General features: G+C 39.2%; 1 protein-coding gene across 3 annotated transcripts in view; it reads right to left on the minus strand.

Annotated features, from left to right (window-relative positions):
* stau (double-stranded RNA-binding protein Staufen) overlaps window positions 1-21,995 on the minus strand; it is a 326,000-nt gene that overhangs the window by 210,629 nt on the left and 93,376 nt on the right. For 2 of the 3 annotated variants that reach the window (XM_070095180.1, XM_070095173.1), the window contains exon 5: window positions 10,099-10,524. The exons of the other annotated variant lie outside the window; for it this stretch is intronic. In XM_070095180.1, the coding sequence (XP_069951281.1) occupies window positions 10,099-10,524 (426 nt within the window). The remainder of the gene's footprint in view (window positions 1-10,098; window positions 10,525-21,995) is intronic. 3 annotated transcript variants of the gene reach the window in all.

Genomic DNA, 21,995 nt, shown 5'->3' on the forward strand with positions numbered 1-21,995 from the left:
GTAGAATTCCCTCCAGACTGTCAATATCTCAAACCCCTCCTTTAAAGTGCAGGAATTGTACTTCCCATTTCCAGGACTCAAGTCAGGCTAACTGGTTCCCTGAATCCCTTCACAAAATATTACCCTGCTCACACTCCAACAGCTCATCAGGCCCCAAAAACCATTCGTCTCCATTCACTCTTATCTAACACGCTCACACATGCTTGTTAGAAGTCCAAGCCCCTCGCCCACAAAACCTCCTTTACCCCCTCCCTCCAACCTTTTTGAGGACGACCACTACCCCGCATTCCCTCCCCTACAGCTCTCCAAGTCATTCTACTTTGATCCATTCTCTCAAAATGACCAAACCACCTAAACAACCCCTCTTCAGCCCTCTGACTAATACTTTTAACAACGCCACACCTCCTTCTAATTTCCACACTAAATCATTTGATACCTTCATCACCTTACTCTTATCTATGTTCACTTTCAACTTTCTACCTTTACACACCTTCCCAAAATCATCCACTAAACTTTGCAGCTTTTCTTTAAAATCTCCCATAAGCACAGTATCATTAGCAAAATAGTAACTGTGCCAACTCCCAATTTGTATTTGATTCCCCATAATTTAATCCCACCCTTCTCCCCAACACCCTAGCATTTACTTCTTTTACAACCCCATCTATAAATATATTAAACAGCCATGGTGACGTACACATCCCTGTCTAAGACCTACTTTTAGTGGGAAGTAATCTCCCTCTCTCCTACACACCCTAACCTGAGCCTCACTATCCTCATAAAAGTTCTTTAAAGCATTTAGTAACTTACTACCTATTCCATATACTTGCAACATCTGCCACATTGCTTCCCTATCCACTCTATCATATGCCTTTTCTAAATCCATAAATGCAATGAAAACTTCCCTACCATTATCTAAATACTGTTCACATATACGCTTCAATGTAAACACTTGATCTACACATCCCCTACCCCCTCTAAAACCTCCTTGCTCATCCGCAATGCTACATTCTGTCTTACCTCTAATTCTTTCAATAATAACCCTACCATACACTTTACCTGGTATACTCAGTAAACTTATTCCCCTACAATTTTTGCAATCTCTTTTGTCCCCCTGCCCTTTATATAAAAGAACTATACACGCTCTCTGCCAATCCCTAGGTACCTTCCCCTCTTTCATACATTTATTAACCCGTACACGGTCCAAACGTATATATAAGTTTTTACCGCTAGTGCCCCAAACGTATATACAGTGGACGCCCGACATTTGATAGCATTGACATTCGATAAATCCGACATTCGATGCATTTTAACGCAAAAATTTCGCCTCGACATTTGATCAAAAACCCGCTATTTGACACGATTCGTACGAGACGTGTCCACGTGTGGCCTGAACTGCCCCATGTGTGCCAGTGTTTACAAGCCAGCCAGTGTGCGTGCATCTAAGGATACATTCGGTACATTCCATATTATCCATATTATCACTGTTTTTGGTGCTTGTTTCTGCAAAATAAGTCACCATGGGCCCCAAGAAAGCTTCTAGTGCCAACCCTGTGATAAAAAGGGTGAGAATTAGTATGGAAATTAAGAAAGATTTTGAAGGGTTTGGGGCTAACCCTGAGATGCCTATGCCAGTTGTGGAATCCATTGTGCCTACTTCAAAGATTAAGGAAATGGGTGCAAAGTGGGTTGAACTGCAAACCTTTACGGATGAAAATCACCCTAACACAGCTATTGCAAGCCGTGCTGGTGACTATTACAATGACAATGTTGTGGCCCATTTTAGATAAATCTTAAAGGAACGGGAGGTACAGAGCTCTATGGACAGATATGTTGTGCGACAGGACTTCAGTGACTCTCAAGCTGGTCCTAGTGGCATTAAAAGAAGAAGGGAGGTAACCCCGGAAAAAGACTTGATACCTCAAGTCCTAATGGAAGGGGATTCCCTTTCTAAACACTAACACCATCCACACTCTCCCCTCCTCCCATCTCATCAATCATCACCAGATCTTCATTAAAGGTAAGTGTCAGTTATTCTATCGTTATTGTTGGTATTGTAATTATTCTATTGCATTAAACTTAATATTTCATGTGGTAAAAATTTTTTTTTCATACTTTTGGGTGTCTTGTACTGATTAATTTGGTTTCCATTATTTCTTATGGGGAAAATTAATTCGACTTTCGATATTTTCGACATTCGATGAGCTCTCAGGAACGGATTAATATCGAATGTCGGGGGTCCACTGTATACGTTTTATGTGTAATACATTTAACCCTTTCAGGGTCCGTCCCGTAGATCTACGGCTTTACGTTCAGGGTCCAAACCGTAGATCTACGTCATGAGCTCAGCTCCCTCTGATAAACTGTGAGTAGTACATTTGGGCCTAGATATGAGAGAATACATCTATGTGGTATGTGTGCACCACATAAAACAAATCCTGCAGCACACTGTGTATAATGAGAGAAAAAAACTGAGACCATGATTTTTTATTAAAACAGCGATTTTGCAGTGTTTTTCCTATGTTTTTTATAGTTGTATTTGCGATTTCTTGGTCTCATTTGATAGAATGGAAGACATATTACAGGAATAGAGATGATTTTGATTGGTTTTAGCACTGGAAATGGCTTGAAACTGAGCTCAAAGTAGCGGAAATGTTAAATTTTTGCCAATGTTCAAGAGTAAACAAACGACCTCACACGTCTAATACACGCCAGCTGGTGGGTCTAATATACATTCACAAATGTGGTGATGATATTTATGCAATTATTACAATATTGCATAACAGTAAATCAGTAAATCTTCTATTTTTTGGTGTCAATAAAAATTCATTATGTGAATAAAAAATCAAAATGGAATTTATTTGTAAAGCCTCAAAATGTAACTAATGAACAGAGGAAATGTTAGTTTAGGGCCAGGAATACCTACATTGTTTATTCTGGACCCTATTTTGAAATTGGAATATTTTGAACTTCGTGTTAAACTGGCCAAATTACCAATTTCCGATCACTTTATTTTGTAGTTGAAACAGTTGACTTGGGGATTTCTTGTGCTCAATCGATAGAATGGAAGTAATACAGTGGAACCTCAAAAATCGAACTGCTCCCAACACAACCAATTATGTAAGTGTATTTTTGAGGGTCTGAAATGGACTAACCTAATTTACATTATCCCTCATGGGAATAAATTCATTTGGTAAAGGCACCCAAACAGCCTTCTGGACCAAAGAAAGTTCGATATTTGAGGTTCCACTGTACTAGTGAAATAGCTAAGAATTTGGTCGACTGGAATAATGTAATTGGCCTAAAATGAGAGTCAAAGTCGGCAAAATCGCCGATTCGTAAATATCGCTGGCACATCAAAATTCGCAAGAGCATAATTTCGTCAATTTTCCATCAAATTTCATACTTTTTGTTTTATTACCTTCACAAAAAGATTATCTACCATTTCATAAGAAAAAATAACAAACTTTTTTTTTTAAATTCTTGGACACTGGGGCACCACTTCAGATTTTGGCCTTGGACCCTGAAGGGGTTAACATTGCCACGATAAGCCTGAGTCGCCTAGACATGAGAGAATGGGTGTGTGCACTCACTGTGTGCCATATTAAAATAATTGGGGATGCCTGGGTACCATATGCTCTTTTTTCCTATTAAAAACAATTTTTTTTTTTCTCAAAAAATTTGGGGCACTATGGTAGATAACATATATATACGTTTGGACCGTTTATGGGTTAAACAAAAATAACAACCACGCCAACACTATATCCCCCCTGCTTTTAACATTTCTGTCATGATCCTGTCAGTTCCAGCTGCTTTACCCCCTTTCATTCAACGTAATGCCTCACACACCTCCCCCACACTCACATCCTGCTCTTCTTCACTCCTAAAAGATGTTATACCTCCCTGGCCAGTGCATGAAGTTACCACCTCCCTTTCTTCATCGACATTTAAAAGTTCCTCAAAATATTCCCGCCATCTACCCAATACCTCCAGTTCCCCATAAACTAACTCCTATACCCACTTTTAACTGACAAATCCAGTTGTCCCCTAGGCTTTCTTAACTTGTTTATCTCACTCCAAAATTTTTTCTTATTTTTATTAAAATTTCTTGACAGTGCCTCTCCCACTCTATCATCTGCTCTCCTTTTGCACTCTCTCACCACTCTCTTCACCTTTCTTTTACTCTCCATATACTCTGCTCTTCTTATATCACTTCTACTTTGTAAAAACCTCTCATAAGCTACCTTAGTCTCTTTTATCACACCCTTTACTTCATCATTCCACCAATCACTCCTCTTTCCTCCTGCACCCACCCTCCTATATCCACAAACTTCTGCCCCACATTCTAATACTGTACTGCATTTTTAAAACTATCCCAACCCTCTTCAACCTCCCCACTATTCATACTTGCACCAGCCCACCTTTCTGCCAATAGTTGCTTATATCTCACCCTAACTTCCTCCTCCCTTATTTTACACACTTCCACCTCTCTTATTTTCTGTTGCCATTTTCCTTTTGTCCCATTTGCCTCTTACTCTAACTGTAGCTATAATTAAATAATGATCTAATACATGTATATCCATTGCCCCTCTATAAACAAACATCCTGAAGCCTAACCATCAACCTTTTATCCACCAATACATAATCTAACAAACTACTTTCATTATGTGCTATATCATACCCTGTATACTTATCCTCTTTTTCATAAAATATGTATTACATATTACCAAGCCTTTTTCTACACATAGTTCAATAAAAGGCTCCCCATTTTCATTTACCCCTGGCACCCCAAATTTACCTACTACTCCCTCCACAACATTTTTACCCACTTCAGCACTGAGATCCCCAACCACAAGTACGTACTCTCTCACTTGGTTCAAAACTCCCCATGTACTCGCTCAATATTTCCCACATTCTCTCTGTTTCTTCTATACTTAACCCATAAACGGTCCAAAAGTACATATACGTTCTTACCGCTAGTGCCCCAAACGTAAATACAGTGGCCCCTCAATAATCGTCCGGCCTGAAAGTCGTCCATTTCGGAAATAGTCCCGTTATTTCGTGTAAACATTGGCTCGCAAATGGTCCATTAACTCGCTAATCGTCCTTCGTCCGGGACGCGTACTCACGCTCTGAGCCGCCTGGGCCTGCTTTCCCAGCCAGTGTGCCATTGTTTACCAGTGAGCGATGGTCCCCTCACATGCTCCTACGAAATATTTCATAATATTCTATTGATTTAAGTGCTTGCAAGTGCTAAATAAGCTACCATGGCTCCAAAGAAAGCTTCCAGTGCCAGCCCTTTGGCAAAGAATGTGAGAAACACATATAATTTATGAAAAAATTTGTAGAAAAATACAAAGGTGGTGGTGGTAGAGCGGAAGCAGTTGTAATAGTGGTTGATGGTGGTAGAAGGTAGTAGTGATGGTGGTAACAGTTGTAATAGTGGTAGGTCATAGTGATGGTGGTAGAGGGTTCCTTTAGTGATTCAGCGATTCTACTAACTCCTCCAATGTTGTTGGAGTTATATAGGGCTACAGAAAACACCACCGTCTCAGTTGCTGCTTCACCACCATTATGGACGGCTTACTCTCAGTGGCCCTTATATACCCAACAATAACACAACACCTCTCGTGACATACGTAATGACTTATTTTATTCATTCTAGAGTATATTCCATGTTTCTATGTTATTAATATTGTTTATTATGTCATATCAGTTGAATTGTGATAGATAAATAAGCCGTAAAGTTGATATTAGTGTCATATTCTCCAACAATAAACTCGCCATCCCTCCCTCACACAAACAAGTCTACAATAAGAACATAAGAAAGGAGGAACATTGCAGTAGGCCTGTTGGCCCATTACTAGGCAGGTCCTTTACAATCCTTCCCACAAAGAACATAACAATGGAAGAACACTGCAGGTCTACTGGCCCATACAAGGCAAGTTCTTATCAAAATGACCTCTACCCAAAGCTACCCAAGAATTTACTCCCGTACCCAATGACACAAATCAAACTCATTTGTGACACCACCTACGACTGCTGCACCTCTCCTGCCATACGGTTTATAAGCTGCTTCTCCGCTCATATGCCGTATTCTATTCAAGATTGATGGACTGACCACATCGACTCTAGGTTGAGGGACTGATTACCTCATTCTCCTCCTGTTCAAGTTTCTCCTATGTATGGACTGATGAAGCCACTGTGTGGCGAAACGTTTCCTCAATAAAGATACCCAAGAGTTGCACATGTGTCTAATTTAACAACATGTCAGTTCTTTGAACCATTCATCCACAATCCTGTCAGACACTGCAACTTCTTGGGATCTTAATTCTTGGGAATTCTTCGCTTGCCTAACCCTTGGGCACAACCTACTTCCACATTGAACAAATGTGACACCACCTATGACTGCTGCACCTCTCCTGCCATACAGTTTATAAGCTGCTTCTCCACTCATATGCCATATTCTATTCAAGATTGATGGACTGACCACATCGACTCAAGGTTGAGGGACTGATTACCTCATTCTCCTCCTGTTCTTCAAGTTTCTCCTATGTACGGACTGATGAAGCCACTGTGTGGCGAATCGTTTCCTCAATAAAGATACCCAAGAGTTGCACATGTGTCTAATTTAACAACATGTCAGTTCTTTGAACCATTCATCCACAAAGTGTGATGTTAAATAAGAACATAAGAACTTAAGAAAGTAGGAACACTGCAACAGGCCTGCTGGCCCATACTAGGCCGGTCCTTCACAAATCCAACCCACTAACAGAACAAATGCTACCCAAGCAATAAGCTCAGGTGCAAGTCCGACTCAAATCCAACCCCTCTCACTCATGTATTTATCCAACCTAAATTTGAAACTACTCAATGTTTTAGCTTCGATCACCCTACTAGGCAGACCGTTCCACTCATCAACTACCCCTATTACCAATGTTCATTTATACATTTTATTAGAGCTTTACATTTATTTGGCATTTTTTTCTGCAAGTAAATCTATATTTATGCTAGGGAAGTGACCCCTGAAGTGACCTAGAGTCCTTATGGAGGGGGATTCCTCTTCCAAACAATAACCTCTCTTCCCTCTCTCCTCCTCCCTGTCTTCCATTCATCAACAGCCTTCAATAAAGGTAACTGTCATGTTGAATGTTCATTCTTTTGTGCATGTAAATCTATCTATCTATCAGCCCATGGACCAGCAGGTCATTTAAAACTTTAAAAAACCTCTACACCAAAGCAATGTTTCAAAGGTGCTATAATGTGACCTCAGACACTCACTTGACCCTAAGAGTTTTGGAAAGATCACTTCAGTATCCTCCATTGCATAAGCCTCATAGGTAAGGCTTGGGAGTGACTACCAGGACTTTGAACTCTGCTTGGAGAAAACTGGCCAGATTGTGTCCACAAGAGGGATTTTGAAGGGTTTGGGGCTGACCCTGATGAGCCTATGACAGTTGTGAAATCTATTTTGGCATTGGGGAGTTTGGAGGATGTGGAAGAGTTGGTAGAGGACCACAACAAAGAGCTAACCACTGAGGAGCTGCAAGAACAGCAGGAACAGCAACAGACTGCAGCTCAGAATATTGATGCAGAGGAGGAGGAAGAGAGATGGAAGAAGTTGCCTTCTTCAGAAATTAAGGAGATTTTTGAAATGTGGAGTAAGATGGAAAGATTTATGGAGAAACATCACCCTGACAAAGCTGCTGCAAGCCATGTCGGCAACATGTACAGTGACAAAGTCATGGCCTATTTTTGGGAAGTTTTAAAGAGATGCCAGAAACAGAGCTCTCTGAACAAGTATTTAGTGCCACAGGTGTACAGTGACTCTCAAGCTGGTCCAAGTGGCATTAAGAAATAGAGAAAAGAAGTAACCCCAGAAAAGCACTTGGTACCCGAGGTGTTGATGGAAGGGGATTCCCCTTCCAAACAGTAACTAATTCAATCTTTCTCCTCCTCCAGTCTTCCATACACTAAGAAAAATTGCCAATAAAGGTAAGTGTGATGCTGTTAATGTTTCATTCATCATGTCCCATTGTACTGTTTATGTACTACATCTATATTTCATGTAAAAAAAATTTTTTTGTTTTAATATTTCTGGGTGTCAGGAACAGATTAATTGCATTTACATTATTTCTTAAGGGGAAAATGGATTCGAAAATCGTCAATATCAATAACAGTCACACTTCCAGGAACGTATTAATTACAAAAAACAAGGGACCACTGTACTTTGTGGGAGTGCCAGTTATATTGAGCGCCAGCTGGAGCGAACAGTGGGGGCAAACACCAAGGATTCACTGATGTAATATCATATTAACACTCCCCTTTTAAGAGGAAAGTAATGTTAACTCCAAGTTTAGGGTCTGTCTATCTGTCTCTGTCTGTTTCACAGGTACACACAAATACAATTATACAGTGTAAATTATCTAGGATAACCTAAAAAATCCAAAGTGCTATACTGTGCTTGTAGATATAATGCATAAGAATACCTGTTGGTTCACAGTGGCTCTCTCTGAGACAGACAGAGAGATGGAAAGAGACAAGCAGACAAAGAAATAAGAGAGAGAGACAGATAATCAGAGATAAAAGCTCATCAAATGTCATCCCTTTTCTCTGCACCCTCGCTGGCACCCATCAAATGTCAAAGCTTATCTCCTCTTATCTCTGCACTATCTCATCTTATCTCTACACCCTCGCTGGAACCCATCAAATGTCATCTCAATCTGATCTTATAACTGCCCTCCCGATGCTTGTCACTGAACACTTGTCTTGCACACTGCATCAAGGGAATTTCTTCCTTCTTCCTTCTTCCTCCTCCTTCTTTCCTTCTTCTTCTTCTTCTATACTCTTGTGTATCCAAAACATTGCTGGGACCTATAAATACATGGTATATATTCCTAGACAATAGTAAATGACCAAGGCAAGTGTAAATGTCTACCTGTCAATGTGTTTGTGACAACTGGAGTACAATTTCAGTACCTAATATTAGTGTGAGAACAAAGATTGGTTATGAAATGACAAGAACTACAATAAATTGTAATTATCAGAATATAAAAATTATATAAAATAATATAAAAATGAGAAAAAAAAATGGTATATCGGCAACACTTCTGCAAGAGGCTGGACTCTGTTGCCGTCAGGTGAGCATTAAGTGCCAACTTTGCAGCCTCATATCTCAGTAAATACTGACCCTATTTTTTTTATTTTAATCTTATAATACTTAGAAAAATGTGCTCTTTATTTTCATTAAAAAAATTATTTTTTTTATTTTTCAAAATATTTGGGACACTGGGGTAGTGAACGTATATATATGTATACGTCTGGACCGTTTACGGGTTAATATAAGTACACCTGTAATATACCAGTTTCCAGTTTTGAAAGCTTTCTACCCCTGTAGCCAGACTGGGTCTAGGCTTTTCTGTTTAGTGGCTGTTCAACCAGGCTGATTCTGTTGGTAGCTAAGTGGCCCACAGTACCATCAGTCTGGTTGATTTGGGATTTCAGAGAGGTAGTGGTCAATTTCTTGATTTCTATATGTGTTGTGGCAATATTTCTGATGTCTACTAGTAGCAATATTGAATTAATGCATAGATGGCATGTGAATTCGTCCAGTAGGGAATAGTACTGTTAAATGATTATGACGCATTCAGTATCTGGGTGAGGTGATATTAAAAAATCATTTCTCACTCACTATGAGGATTACCCAAACATTTTAATTTATTTTGATTTTTAACTTTTAATAAAATACACAGATTCAACCAGTCATTAATCAAGTGTGTGACCATTTTGTGTCAATCAGGAAATGGATTAACTACCTAGATGAGGTTTCTATAAGCTATATTATTATTATACTGAGGAAGAAAGCACTAAACCCATAGGGGTTATACTGCCTGGGAAATGGGAGGCACTAAGGCTTGATCCAAGAGGAGAGCAGGTCTAATTCCTTGGATCAAGAGCCCCTTCACTGGCTATAGGAGCCTCACTGGCTCTAAGGAGCCTCCCTGAGGGGATAAGATATAAAACAAGTATATTTTCTTATTATAACTAGCTTTTAAGGGCAGCTTCAAATATTTGAACTAATAAAACCATACATAATCCTACCTTATTGTATCTAGCAAGCTCATTGATGAGACACATTGGTGTCTTCTCTTTACTAGTAGCTGAGGAATCTCCAGAGATACCAACAGATGTCATAGATGATGAATTTGTAGGTGAAGACCCAACCACATTAACACCATTGGGAGTTGAATTCATGCCCACTATGCCGCTGTTTATGACAATATCTTGTTGCTGTTGCTGTTGTTGATGCTGCTGCTGCTGTTGGTGCTGTTGCTGATGCTGGTGCTGCTGCTGTTGTTGGTGTTGCTGCTGCTGCTGTTGATGCTGCTGCTGTTGTTGATGCTGCTGCTGTTGTTGATGCTGCTGTTGCTGTTGTTGGTGCTGTTGCTGTTGTAGATGTGGAGGCTGTTGTTGCTGAAGTGGCTGTTGCTGGTGTTGCATTGTTTGGGGTATGGGCTGTTGATGTACCTAATAAAGCAAAACGGATAGCAGTTGCATCAGAAAGGCAAGAAAGACCTGCCTCACCCTAAACATGAGCATCAGATTTGTATACACTATGTCACACTCTATTGCTTCCCAATCTATATCTCTGTTGTCTTGCTCTTCTAGACACTACTTCAACATGCTCTTCTAATAATTACCATTCTCTTTATAGGAGCTTATCCATTTGTTCTTTTCCTTTTCCTCCTCAAGGATGTTAACTCCCTACCCATCCACCCTAACCCCTTACAACTCAACTACAATTTTTGTTGAAAATCTTATTATCCATCATCCCAGAAATATTTTAAGTCCACCATGAAGTATTTTCCTAAGTCAACTGCACACCTAATTCTACTCAAATCTTTTTCAATATCCAAAAGTAAGTCAAAGTACGCCCCAGACCACAATAATGATACTGCAGACATTAATATCCACATTTTCAATGTCAAACCTACCAATATTAGAAGCAAATTTTGTATTTGAAGAAAGCTATGTACAAGATGCCTACATAAACACTGATGTGACTCCATAATTTTTATACAGGAGGGACTTGGAGTGGTAATCCAGTAGAAAGCAGAGGCTAGGTGACTTGTCTTAAAGCTGCATTATATTATTATTATTATTATTATTATTATTATTATTATTATTATTATTATTATTATTATATTATTAATTTTATTTTTTTGGAGGTTAACACATCAGCCGTTTCCCACCAAGGCAGGGTGGCCTGAAAAAGAAAAACTTTCATCATCATTCACTTCATCACTGTCTTGCCAGAGGTTTGCTCGCACTACAGTTATAAAACTGCAACATTAACACCCCTCCCTCAGAGTACAGGCACTGTACTTCCCACCTCCAGGATTCTAGTCCGGCCTGCTGGTTTCCCTGAATCCTTTCATAAATGTTACCTTGCTCACATTCCAACAGTACGTTGGAGCGTGAGCTTTGGGGTTGATAGAGATTATGTGGGATACTTCAAAGTCCACTTGATGCCACCAGTGATTAAATGCAAAATTCTAAATCACTGATAATTCAACTTCACAGTACAAAAGAGAACAAATGAAGCTATATTTTAAATGTTAAAATAATCTATGCAGAACATGGCAATAATGAATATCCAACCTAGCTATCTATTAACATATGAAATGATTTTAACAAGGATCCTAAAAACTTCCCATTAAGCTACAACACTACGGAGTCAGAGATCATGCACTTAACTTCAGTAAATACACCTACTCAGTATGCTGCCAATAAAGACAGGTGTTCCCAAAGGCAGCAAACTCAGCCTTCTCCTGGTCTTTGTATATAGTACCAATTGCATGTAAAGATAACTTCCCTGATGCCACCCAACACCACAAACCAATACTGTACTGTACTTTTTGAAGATGATACTACCTTTGTTTTATAAAGCTCTAACTCTGCCACCGTGAGCAACCTAATTAACAAAGAGCTTAAGAAAGCACACACATGCACATAAATCAAGAAATTCGCATTTTAACATATAAAAACTTAAAACTCATATACTGTACTACATATATATTATTCAGAAATAAATCATCCATCCAAAGAGATCTCAGATTAAATGCTGCAACACTTAAATAAACAGTAAGCTAGACAGCGGCTGTAAGTCAAGTTGACTCACTGCTCGATGGATACCTCTCAATTCTTGGTTCCTGACCTTATGAAGGGAGGCTCTTATCTGGTAAGCACTCCTCCTGTCACCCAACACTTTCCTTACTTCAAATGGATAGTTTGTGCTTGTTTCTCTGACAAACAGATTTCCGTTTACATCTCAGGCTATAAAAGCCAGGCTCAGGGAATGTAAGCTTGGCCCTCAGCTATTATATGGGATCGGGCTTCATCCTAGAGAAAGAACAGTTCATGTACAAACAAGTTGGGCCTCCATAGTGTCCAATGAAGTCTGTATGAACAGCTTTCCTGCTCTTTTAACAAAAGGTGAGAATTCCTCTAAAGATGCTCATGGTCATCAAGATCCACCTTCATGTGTTCCTATGGTAGGGTGATGAGCACATTACAGGCTTAATTGCACCACAGATGTGCCTTACAACTCTTGGAATTTCAGTATAGACAATGCTCATTATGAACACCACTGTCAGTATATTTCTGTCTCAGATCCCAGACTTGTAGGTTCCTAGGAGGTCTTTAGACATTATTTTTGTATATACATACTGTGTCTTACCCATCCTTCAGCCATGCCCCTGGATCAGAATACTTATACAAACACTAGTATTCCTTTTAGCTCTTGCCTTGAGAACTCATGCAAGTGCCTTACATGTTTTAGAATGATCACCCGATCTGTTATCAATTCACCCCAGGGAGCCAGTTTTCCCTCACCCCAAGATTAGCCTTTCTTCTTTAGAACAGGGTTGTTCACAACTCACTCTTGCTTCCATACTACTGATCAATTTCAACCTAATGTGACTGTGTCTTGCCTTTGATTTGATTGTGAACTCTCCAGCAGAGCCTCTTCACTCCAACAGCTCCAGATTCCTTTCAACTCAGGAGAAATGATTCCTCATATAGTATATGTATACCTGAGGCATGTTCTTCCTACACCAGTAGCATGTCCAAGTTCTTAGCACAGGCAGCTCATGTTCTATTAAAGCTCATCATGAAGAGCACGAGGTTTAACCCTTTTAGGGTTGGTGCCATACTAGTGCGGCTTGCACGCCAGGGTTGGTGCCATACTAGTACGCATAAATTCTAGTGCCCTCAAATCTAGTGAGAGAAAGCTGGTAGGCCTACATATGAAAGAATGGATCTATGTGGTCAGTGTGTGCAGTACAAAAAAATCCTGCAGCACGCAGTGCATGAGAAAAAAAAAACTCTTGACTGTGTTTTTGTTTAAAACAGCGACTTTGCAGTGTATTTTCGTATGCTATTTATGGTTGTATTCTAGTTTTCCTGGTCACATTTTATAGAATGGAAGACAGAAATTGAGATGATTTTGATTGGTTTCACAAAGAAATGGACCTTGAAATTGAGCTCAAAATAGCAGAAATGTTCGATTTTTGCCAAAGTTCAAAAGTAAACAAATCATGCTATGCGTCCAATACACATCAACTGGTGAGTCTAATATTCTTTCACAAGTGGGCTGATATTATTTATACCATTTCTACACTAATGCAGTAGACTGCAAAACAGTAAATCTTCTATTTTTTGTGAGAATAAAAATTCAAAGCGGAAAGCAAAAGAAATGTAACAGAGGCCTGGGGATGTGACTAATAAACAGAGGAAATGTTATTTTAGTGCCAGGAATGTCTGTCTTCTTTATTCTGGACCCTATTTGGAAATTGGCATCTTTTGAAATTTGTGTGAAATTGGCAAAATTGCCACTTTCTGACCACTTTATTGGGTAGTTGAAATCGGTAAATGGGTGGTTTCTTGTACTCATTCGATAGATAAAATGGAGTTCTAGTGAAATAGTTATGATTTTTGTCTACCGGTACATTGGAATTGGCCGAAAATAGGGCTCAAAGTGGGCAAAATCGCCGATGTGTAAACATCGTCGAGACCGCTAACTTCACGAGAGCATAATTCCGTAAGTTTTCCATCAAATTTCTTACTTTTGGTGTCATTATGATTGGGAAAACATTCTCTATCATTTCATAAGAAAAAATATTTTTTTTTTTCGAAAAATTTCCGACCCTTTCAAGGCCTGCCGACCCTGAAAGGGTTAAAGAGTACAACTAATTTATCCAGGCTTTACAATACCATGCCTCAAACGATGTTGTTGCCTTCCATGTTTCTATACCAGAGCCTCTTGAGAACTTGCCTCCCAGCTTTTCATCAGGGACCTTTAAGATCTTTTGAGCTATGTTTCCTGTGTTACTGGAACTTATCCAGGTATAGCACATAAAGTAGTAGAATCAATGATAGTCACCGTCCTTAACCACATGAGTTAGGGTTGCAGGTGATACTACACATGCTCATGTATTTACAATGCTCAGGATTTTTATGGCTAACAGGAAGAAGAGCTTAAGCAAAATCCTCTTCCACAGTATGTAGGATTTTGCCCAAGGCTAGACAAACACTGATGTGTCTCTCTAGCAATTTATTTTCGTAAAATAAATGGTTTCATAGACAAGAGTTCCTTGTCTCGGTGGTCTGTGCTGAGTGTATCCTCTCAAAGTTAAATCGGCTGCCTCTGCCATATTGAGTACTGGTAGGATTCTGATTAACCATTTATTAAAATGGAACAAACATTTTAAAAGAGTGAAAAACCACTTTTCATAGGGAACCCATGAACCAGTGACTGTTATCTTCCCTTGTCAGTTATTCTTTGCAAGGCTGTTCCAAATGATGCTGTGGTCCTGAACAGTAATTGAATATAGCAGAGGGAGCCAAATTGAGCACAGATGACACAAGAGTACTTCCAAAGTTAAAAAAAAAAGGGGAGGGGGGGAGTCAAAGTCTATTACTGATGTTATTAAGGTTATCCAAACAGATTACTATTCCTATTTGGGTTTCATGAAGCCCTTCACAGAAAAAAATGTTTCTTTCCTCAAGTTCAACTATCCATCCTAATGCTATGTATTCATCCTGTGTCTCATGTTGTCTTTTATTGCTTTAATCAGTCTGGTCCAAGCTTATTATTTCTTATTTTTGCTCTTTTGCTTCTACTTCATTCAGCATCAGGTGAAGTCTTTCACACTTCGCAATGATAGTGCAGCACCAAAAATTTCTTTCAGAGCAAACAAGATGCCATTTTTAGAATAATCAGGCACTTCCTGTGGTATGACACCTGCTGCTTAGTTTAGAAATACAGTGGTACCTTGGGATATGAACAGCTGAAAACTCGAACAATTATTTAAGTGTATTTATGTAAGTGCTTTTGTAAGTGTATTTTTGGGGATCTGAAACAGATTAATCTAATTTACATTATTCTTTATGGGAACAAATTCATTCGGTATGGGCACTCGAACAGCCTTCTGGAACGAATTAAGTTCGTATCTCGAGGCACCACTGTACTAGATTACAACAGATAACTTCTGAGATGACATCTTTCATGGTTAGATTTTATTGTTATTTGCTTTAGATGAAGTTTACCTATACAGTATACATATAAAAATAGTTTTATCAATGACAAATGACTTTCACAAAAATCTACTGAAATGTTATATACACTACTGTATACAGAAATGTCCAACTACAGTACAATTTTTTTTTTTTTTTCAACAAGTTGGCCGTCTCCCACCGAGGCAGGGTGACCCAAAAAAGAAAGAAAATCCCCAAAAAGAAAATGCTTTCATCATCATTCAACACTTTCACCACACTCACACATAATCACTGTTTTTGCAGAGGTGCTCAGAATACAACAGTTTAGAAGCATATACGTATAAAGATACACAACATATCCCTCCAAACTGCCAACATCCCAAACCCCTCCTTTAAAGTGCAGGCATTGTACTTCCCATTTCCAGGACTCAAGTCAGACTATATGAAAAAAAATGGTTTCCCTGAATCCCTTCACTAAATATTACCCTGCTCACACTCCAACAGATCGTCAGGTCCCAAGTACCATTCGTCTCCATTCACTCCTATCTAACACGCTCACGCACGCTTGCTGGAAGTCCAAGCCCCTTGCCCACAAAACCTCCTTTACCCCCTCTCTCCAACCTTTTCGAGGACGACCCCTACCTCGCCTTCCTTCCCCTATAGATTTATATGCTTTCCATGTCATTCTACTTTGATCCATTCTCTCTAAATGACCAAACCACCTCAACAACCCCTCTTCTGCCCTCTGACTAATACTTTTATTAACTCCACGCCTTTTCCTAATTTCCACACTCCGAATTTTCTGCATAATATTTACACCACACATTGCCCTTAGACAGGACATCTCCACTGCCTCCAACCGTCTCCTCGCTGCTGCATTTACCACCCAAGCTTCACACCCATATAAGAATGTTGGTACTACTATGCTTTCATACATTCCCTTCTTTGCCTCCATAGATAACGTTTTTTGACTCCACATATACCTCAATGCACCACTCACCTTTTTTCCCTCATCAATTCTATGATTAACCTCATCCTTCATAAATCCATCTGCCGACACGTCAACTCCCAAGTATCTGAAAACATTTACTTCTTCCATATCTTCCTCTCCAATTTGATATCCAATTTTTCTTTATCTAAATCATTTGATACCCTCATCACCTTACTCTTTTCTATGTTCACTTTCAACTTTCTACCTTTACACACATTCCCAAACTTATCCACTAACCTTTGCAATTTTTCTTTAGAATCTCCCATAAGCACAGTATCATCAGCAAAAAGTAACTGTGTTAATTCCCATTTTGAATTTGATTCCCCATAATTTAATCCCACCCCTCTCCTGAACACCCTAGCATTTACTTCTTTTACAACCTCATCTATAAATATATTAAACCACCATGGTGACATTACACATCCCTGTCTAAGACCTACTTTTACCGGGAAGTAGTCTCCCTCTCTTCTACACACCCTAACCTGAGCCTCACTATCCTCATAAAAACTCTTTACAGCATTTAGTAACTTACCACCTATTCCATATACTTGCAACATCTGCCACATTGCTCCCCTATCCACTCTATCATATGCCTTTTCTAAATCCATAAATGCAATAAAAACTTCCCTACCTTTATCTAAATACTGTTCATATATATGCTTCAATATAAAATATCAAAATATCAAACCCAATTTTTTAGACTTTTTATACTGTATAACTGGAGAAGGATTCAAGGACTTTTTTTTTTTTTTTTTTTGCATATTCTGCCAATTTTTACCAAATAAATACAGAAATGCTCCACATGCACCAAAGGCATGTGACAAAAGAACCAATAAATTTGGTTTATAAAGAAAATGAAAATAAAATACTGTATAAACATAAAATACAAAAAGAACACTCACCAATGATAGTAGGCATGTTGACATGATGCGACGATTTGAGGTGAAATGTAGCAAATTGGGTGTTAGTGGCAGGACTAGAAAAGGGCAGGATCATCTCATCACCTTAGAAATCAGCTTTGAGAAGAGCACCTTAACTGAGCAATCAACTTTAGGAGGGCCATACTGCAGCTACTGGTCTCTTCTTTGGGATTACCGAGTCTGTAGAGGGACTAATTTTAAAATATCTTTCAAGCAAAGGCTGTAGAGATCAACATTGTCTTCACACAGCACTCTGTAGTACTGCAACTCATTGCTGACCTCATTAATGGTGCTTGAGCTGCATCATTCAATAAGACTGAATGACTGATAAATCCTTCAGTCAAGCGACTAGGGTGAAGGTTTTCAGTAGTCATTATCCTCATACAGATCACTGTACATTAAGGTTAATCAGCTTCTCACTGCAGTCTCTATCCATAAGACTCCAACAACTACACCATATTAGCTTCATCAAGATCTTAAAAGTTAATATACTTGGCATGTCACATGATCCTCTTGTGACTGACTGGAAATGTCTCATGGAAGCCAAGTTTTGAACATGTCTAGGTTTTGAACATACATATTCATTGTGACTCCCACAAATTATTTCCAAGAATAACAGATGATTGTAATGGTGTGTCTTCTAATTTGTGGCTTAATATCAGTATCAATATCCCTGATGCACTGAGTAGTCTTCTTAAATTCTCAACCTTAAATGTGGGTATGCTTTCACCTCAATTCACCGACTGAGTCAAAGATGTCGTGATCTTGTGAAAAAATTAATCCTAACTTGTGGAGAAGTACACAATTCAAAGTTAGGTGGTGGAAAGGGGCATTATCCAAAACAAGTAATGCAATGTTTATAATGTTGTTGGCATGGTTTTGAAGAATCCCTTCATAGCCCTTGGTGTTTGAAGTGGAACATAAATATGGGCTTAAACTCTGCTAAAGTGCTACCCATATAAGTAGTAAAATAATCACTGTCTCTTGGAGCAGTCTTCCTTTCAGCAAAAATGAAAGTTCTTGATTGGATCTACTTCCAATACATCCCATTTTTGTTAACACTGAAGAATTTATTTCAGAGTAGCCACTTTCTTTGATTTATTTCTTTCAAAGCTAATTACCATAAATCACATGGAACGAGACTGAACAATGTCTCCTTCGAGTATGGTACATAAAGTCCTCACATAAGCATGATGTGATAGTGGAAGCTGCTGTAGACAGGGTAGACCTGACACTGTGTGGTTCAGGTGCATCATTCTGTAAGCTGCTTCTCCACTTTTCTAGACGAGTCTCTTCACTGTCTGATCACATTTGTAGTATAGTTAAAAAAGATAAAAACACCCTTTCTCCACCAACCTCTTTTTTGCTGACTATCTCTTTGAAGGCTTAGATAATTAAGCCAAGGAAACTTCAGTGATCAAGTTTAGTTATAGTGGGAAAATGGAGACATGGATGGGAGTGCAGCTAACCACAAGTCTTAGGTTAGCTGGGCCAATGCCAACCCCTCTGTCCCCTTCTCCTCCACCTTGATTATTTGCTTGATGTTACCCTCATCACCCAACTGAAGTTTCCATCTCAGGATAGCAGATAATACCTCAAAAATCCAACCTATGTGATGTAATGACAGGAAACCTAGCTAGCTTTAGTTCACACAAAAGTAATTATCATACAGAGTAAAATACTGTTGAAGTACTCAAAATTGTTTAATAAAAATACCTACGGTTACCAATAGAACCTGCTTACTGAAATAACTAAAAGACTGTTCACAGGTACCCTTTTCATGTTAGGTATATCAGCGTATGGATAAATAAAGTATAATGAACACTGTCAGTGCTCAATAATAACCCACACAGAAACAGAACTCAGAAGATTCATTGAATCTTCTGGGTTTCTGTCTGTGTGGGGGTTATTTTTGAGCATTTGAATGTGTGTTGCATACTCATACAACACTAGTAAGTGGACAATATTCTGTTTCTTACAGGATTTGGTAGGAGATCCTTGCCAAGGAACACTACAGTATATGCTCACTCATTCCAGACACCAGTGATAAGAAGGATACACTGTATTTGACATGTTCCCACTTTAGGGGATGTTTTTGGATAATGTATCTATAATATTAGGATTACAGCAGCATTATTATTATTTTTAACACAATGCCTCTCCCCTACTGAAGTAGGGTGACCCAAAAATGAAGAAACACTTTCACCATCATTCAATCTCTCACAGTCTTGCCAGAAGCATGCAGATACTATTGTTCAGATGTCCCTCCAAAAATAAATAACAAAAAAGGCACAATACCGTGACTGGAACGATACACAAATAACCCGCACAATGGTCCAAGTCGGACCGCAACGTCATCGTAAGCTTCTCTCTTTTATGTGCGGGTTATTTGTGTAATGTCCCTCCAAACTGCAAAATATTCAGAGTGCAGGCACTATACTTCCCACCTCCAGGACTCAAGTCCAGCTAACCAGTTTCCTTGAATCCCTTCACAAAATGTTACTTTGCTCACGCTCCAACAACTAGTCAAGTCCCAAAAACCATTCACCGCCACTCACTCTTAACTAACACACACATGCTGACTGGATGTCCAAGCCCCTTTACCCTCCCTCCTTCCAACCTTTCCTAGGGTGATCCCCCCTCTGCCATCCCTTCACTACAGATTTATACACCCTCCAATTCATTTTATTTTGTTCCAGCCTCTCTAAATATCCAAACCACCTAGACAACCTCTCCTCAGCCCTCTGGATAATACTTTTAGTAACCTTGCATTCTCCTAATCTTCAAGCTACATATTTTCTGCATAACATTTACACCCCACACTGCCCTCAGACATGTAATATCCGTTGCATCCAGCTTTCTCCTTGTTACAACATTCACAACCCTTGTTTCACACCCATACAAGTGTGTTGGTACCACTATACTCTCATACATATCCTTTTTTTGTTTCCATGGATAACATTCTTTGTTTCCACAGATGCCTCAATGCACCACCCATCTTTTTTCCTTCACCAATTCTATGGTTTACCTCATCTTCTGTAGTCCATCTGCCAACAAGTTCACCCTCAAACATGTGAACATATTCACTTCCTCTATGCTCCCTCCTTCCAATCTGATATTAAATCTTTTATTATCTGAACTGTTTGTTGCCCTCTTCGCCTTGTTCTTTCACTTTTATTATATAATTGTAAAGCATCAAAAACTGAATAAAAACCTAAGAAATACTGAATTTTCATCTTTTTATGGCACATCGAAGTTTGATGAATTGAAGCCTTTTCTTCACTGGCAGTAAAATCACAGATTGCACTAACTTATTTATACAGTTTTATTCCACTAAATTCAGTAATTTTAGCATTTTTTCATAAAATTTATGTACTTGCACTTTACAAGAGTTTTGTCATGTATATACAATAGTACCTCAGTACTCGAACTTAATTCGTTCCAGAAGGCTGTTCGAGTGCCGATCTGTTTAAGTACTGAACGAATTTTTTTCCATAAGGAATACAGTGATACCTCGCATATCCGGCCTGCCATTATCCGAACCTTGCCAATATCCGGACAGGTCTTGGAAAAGAGAAAAATTCTAAAATTTTTACCAAAACATCTGAACATCCATTTGGATACGGCAGAAGGCTGAATCAAACTTGGTGCGTACTTCAGTGTACTGTTGGCCACTGGGAGCCGCGCTCTTCGCCTTCCTTTTCACATTATTACAGCTATGTTTTGTCCTACCTATCTTGTGTATGGCACCAAAGAGGGCCAGGAATGTGCTTACTCTAGAAAAAAAAAAAAGAGGGAAATATTGCTGCACATGGATGCAGGTTGGCCCAAGGCTGGGAAAAAAAACTACAGAAGGCAATGTGCAGTCCTGGCTAGTGTGTGATGAAGACAACCCTGGTGTGCAATCTCTGATGGACGCAGAGATTGCAGAATCACTGTTGCACCCAGGATATTCCGACAGTGACAACGACGACCCAATGCCTCCAAGACCAAAAATTTCAGCAGCAAGGGCAGGTGTTCAAACACTTTTGGAGTATTTGGAGCAACCATTGTCCACAGCCCATTTGAAAAGTTATGATCCTGTGGTCCGTGAAATCCAGGAGGTTGTTATTCGAGCCCAAAGTGTCTAATCCCACCGCCAGACAACGTTAGACTAATTTTTTAAACCTACAACACCATCGCCAATGGCGATATGACAGTACAGATGAGCATTTTCCCCCCTCGTGTATCCGGAAACTCTGTGATTCTGAACCAGTCTCGGCCCACATAGTTCGTCGGATATGAGAGGTATCACTGTAATGTAAATTAGATTAATCCATTTCAGACCCCAAAAAATACACTTACAGAAGAATTTTAACATGAAGTTTACAAGCCTCATTATTTTTTAGTATTGTAGAGATCATAGAGTTTGCCATACGAAACTCAGTAGCAAGATCAGACATGTGGGCACTGCTTCCATATTTTGCTATGAGTTATCCTTTCATCTCTATTGTGTCTCTAACCAAATTTCTTTTTGGTTGGCTATTACA

This window comes from Cherax quadricarinatus, chromosome 4, assembly GCF_038502225.1.
Source record: "Cherax quadricarinatus isolate ZL_2023a chromosome 4, ASM3850222v1, whole genome shotgun sequence".
NCBI classification, from domain to species: Eukaryota; Metazoa; Arthropoda; class Malacostraca; order Decapoda; family Parastacidae; genus Cherax; species Cherax quadricarinatus.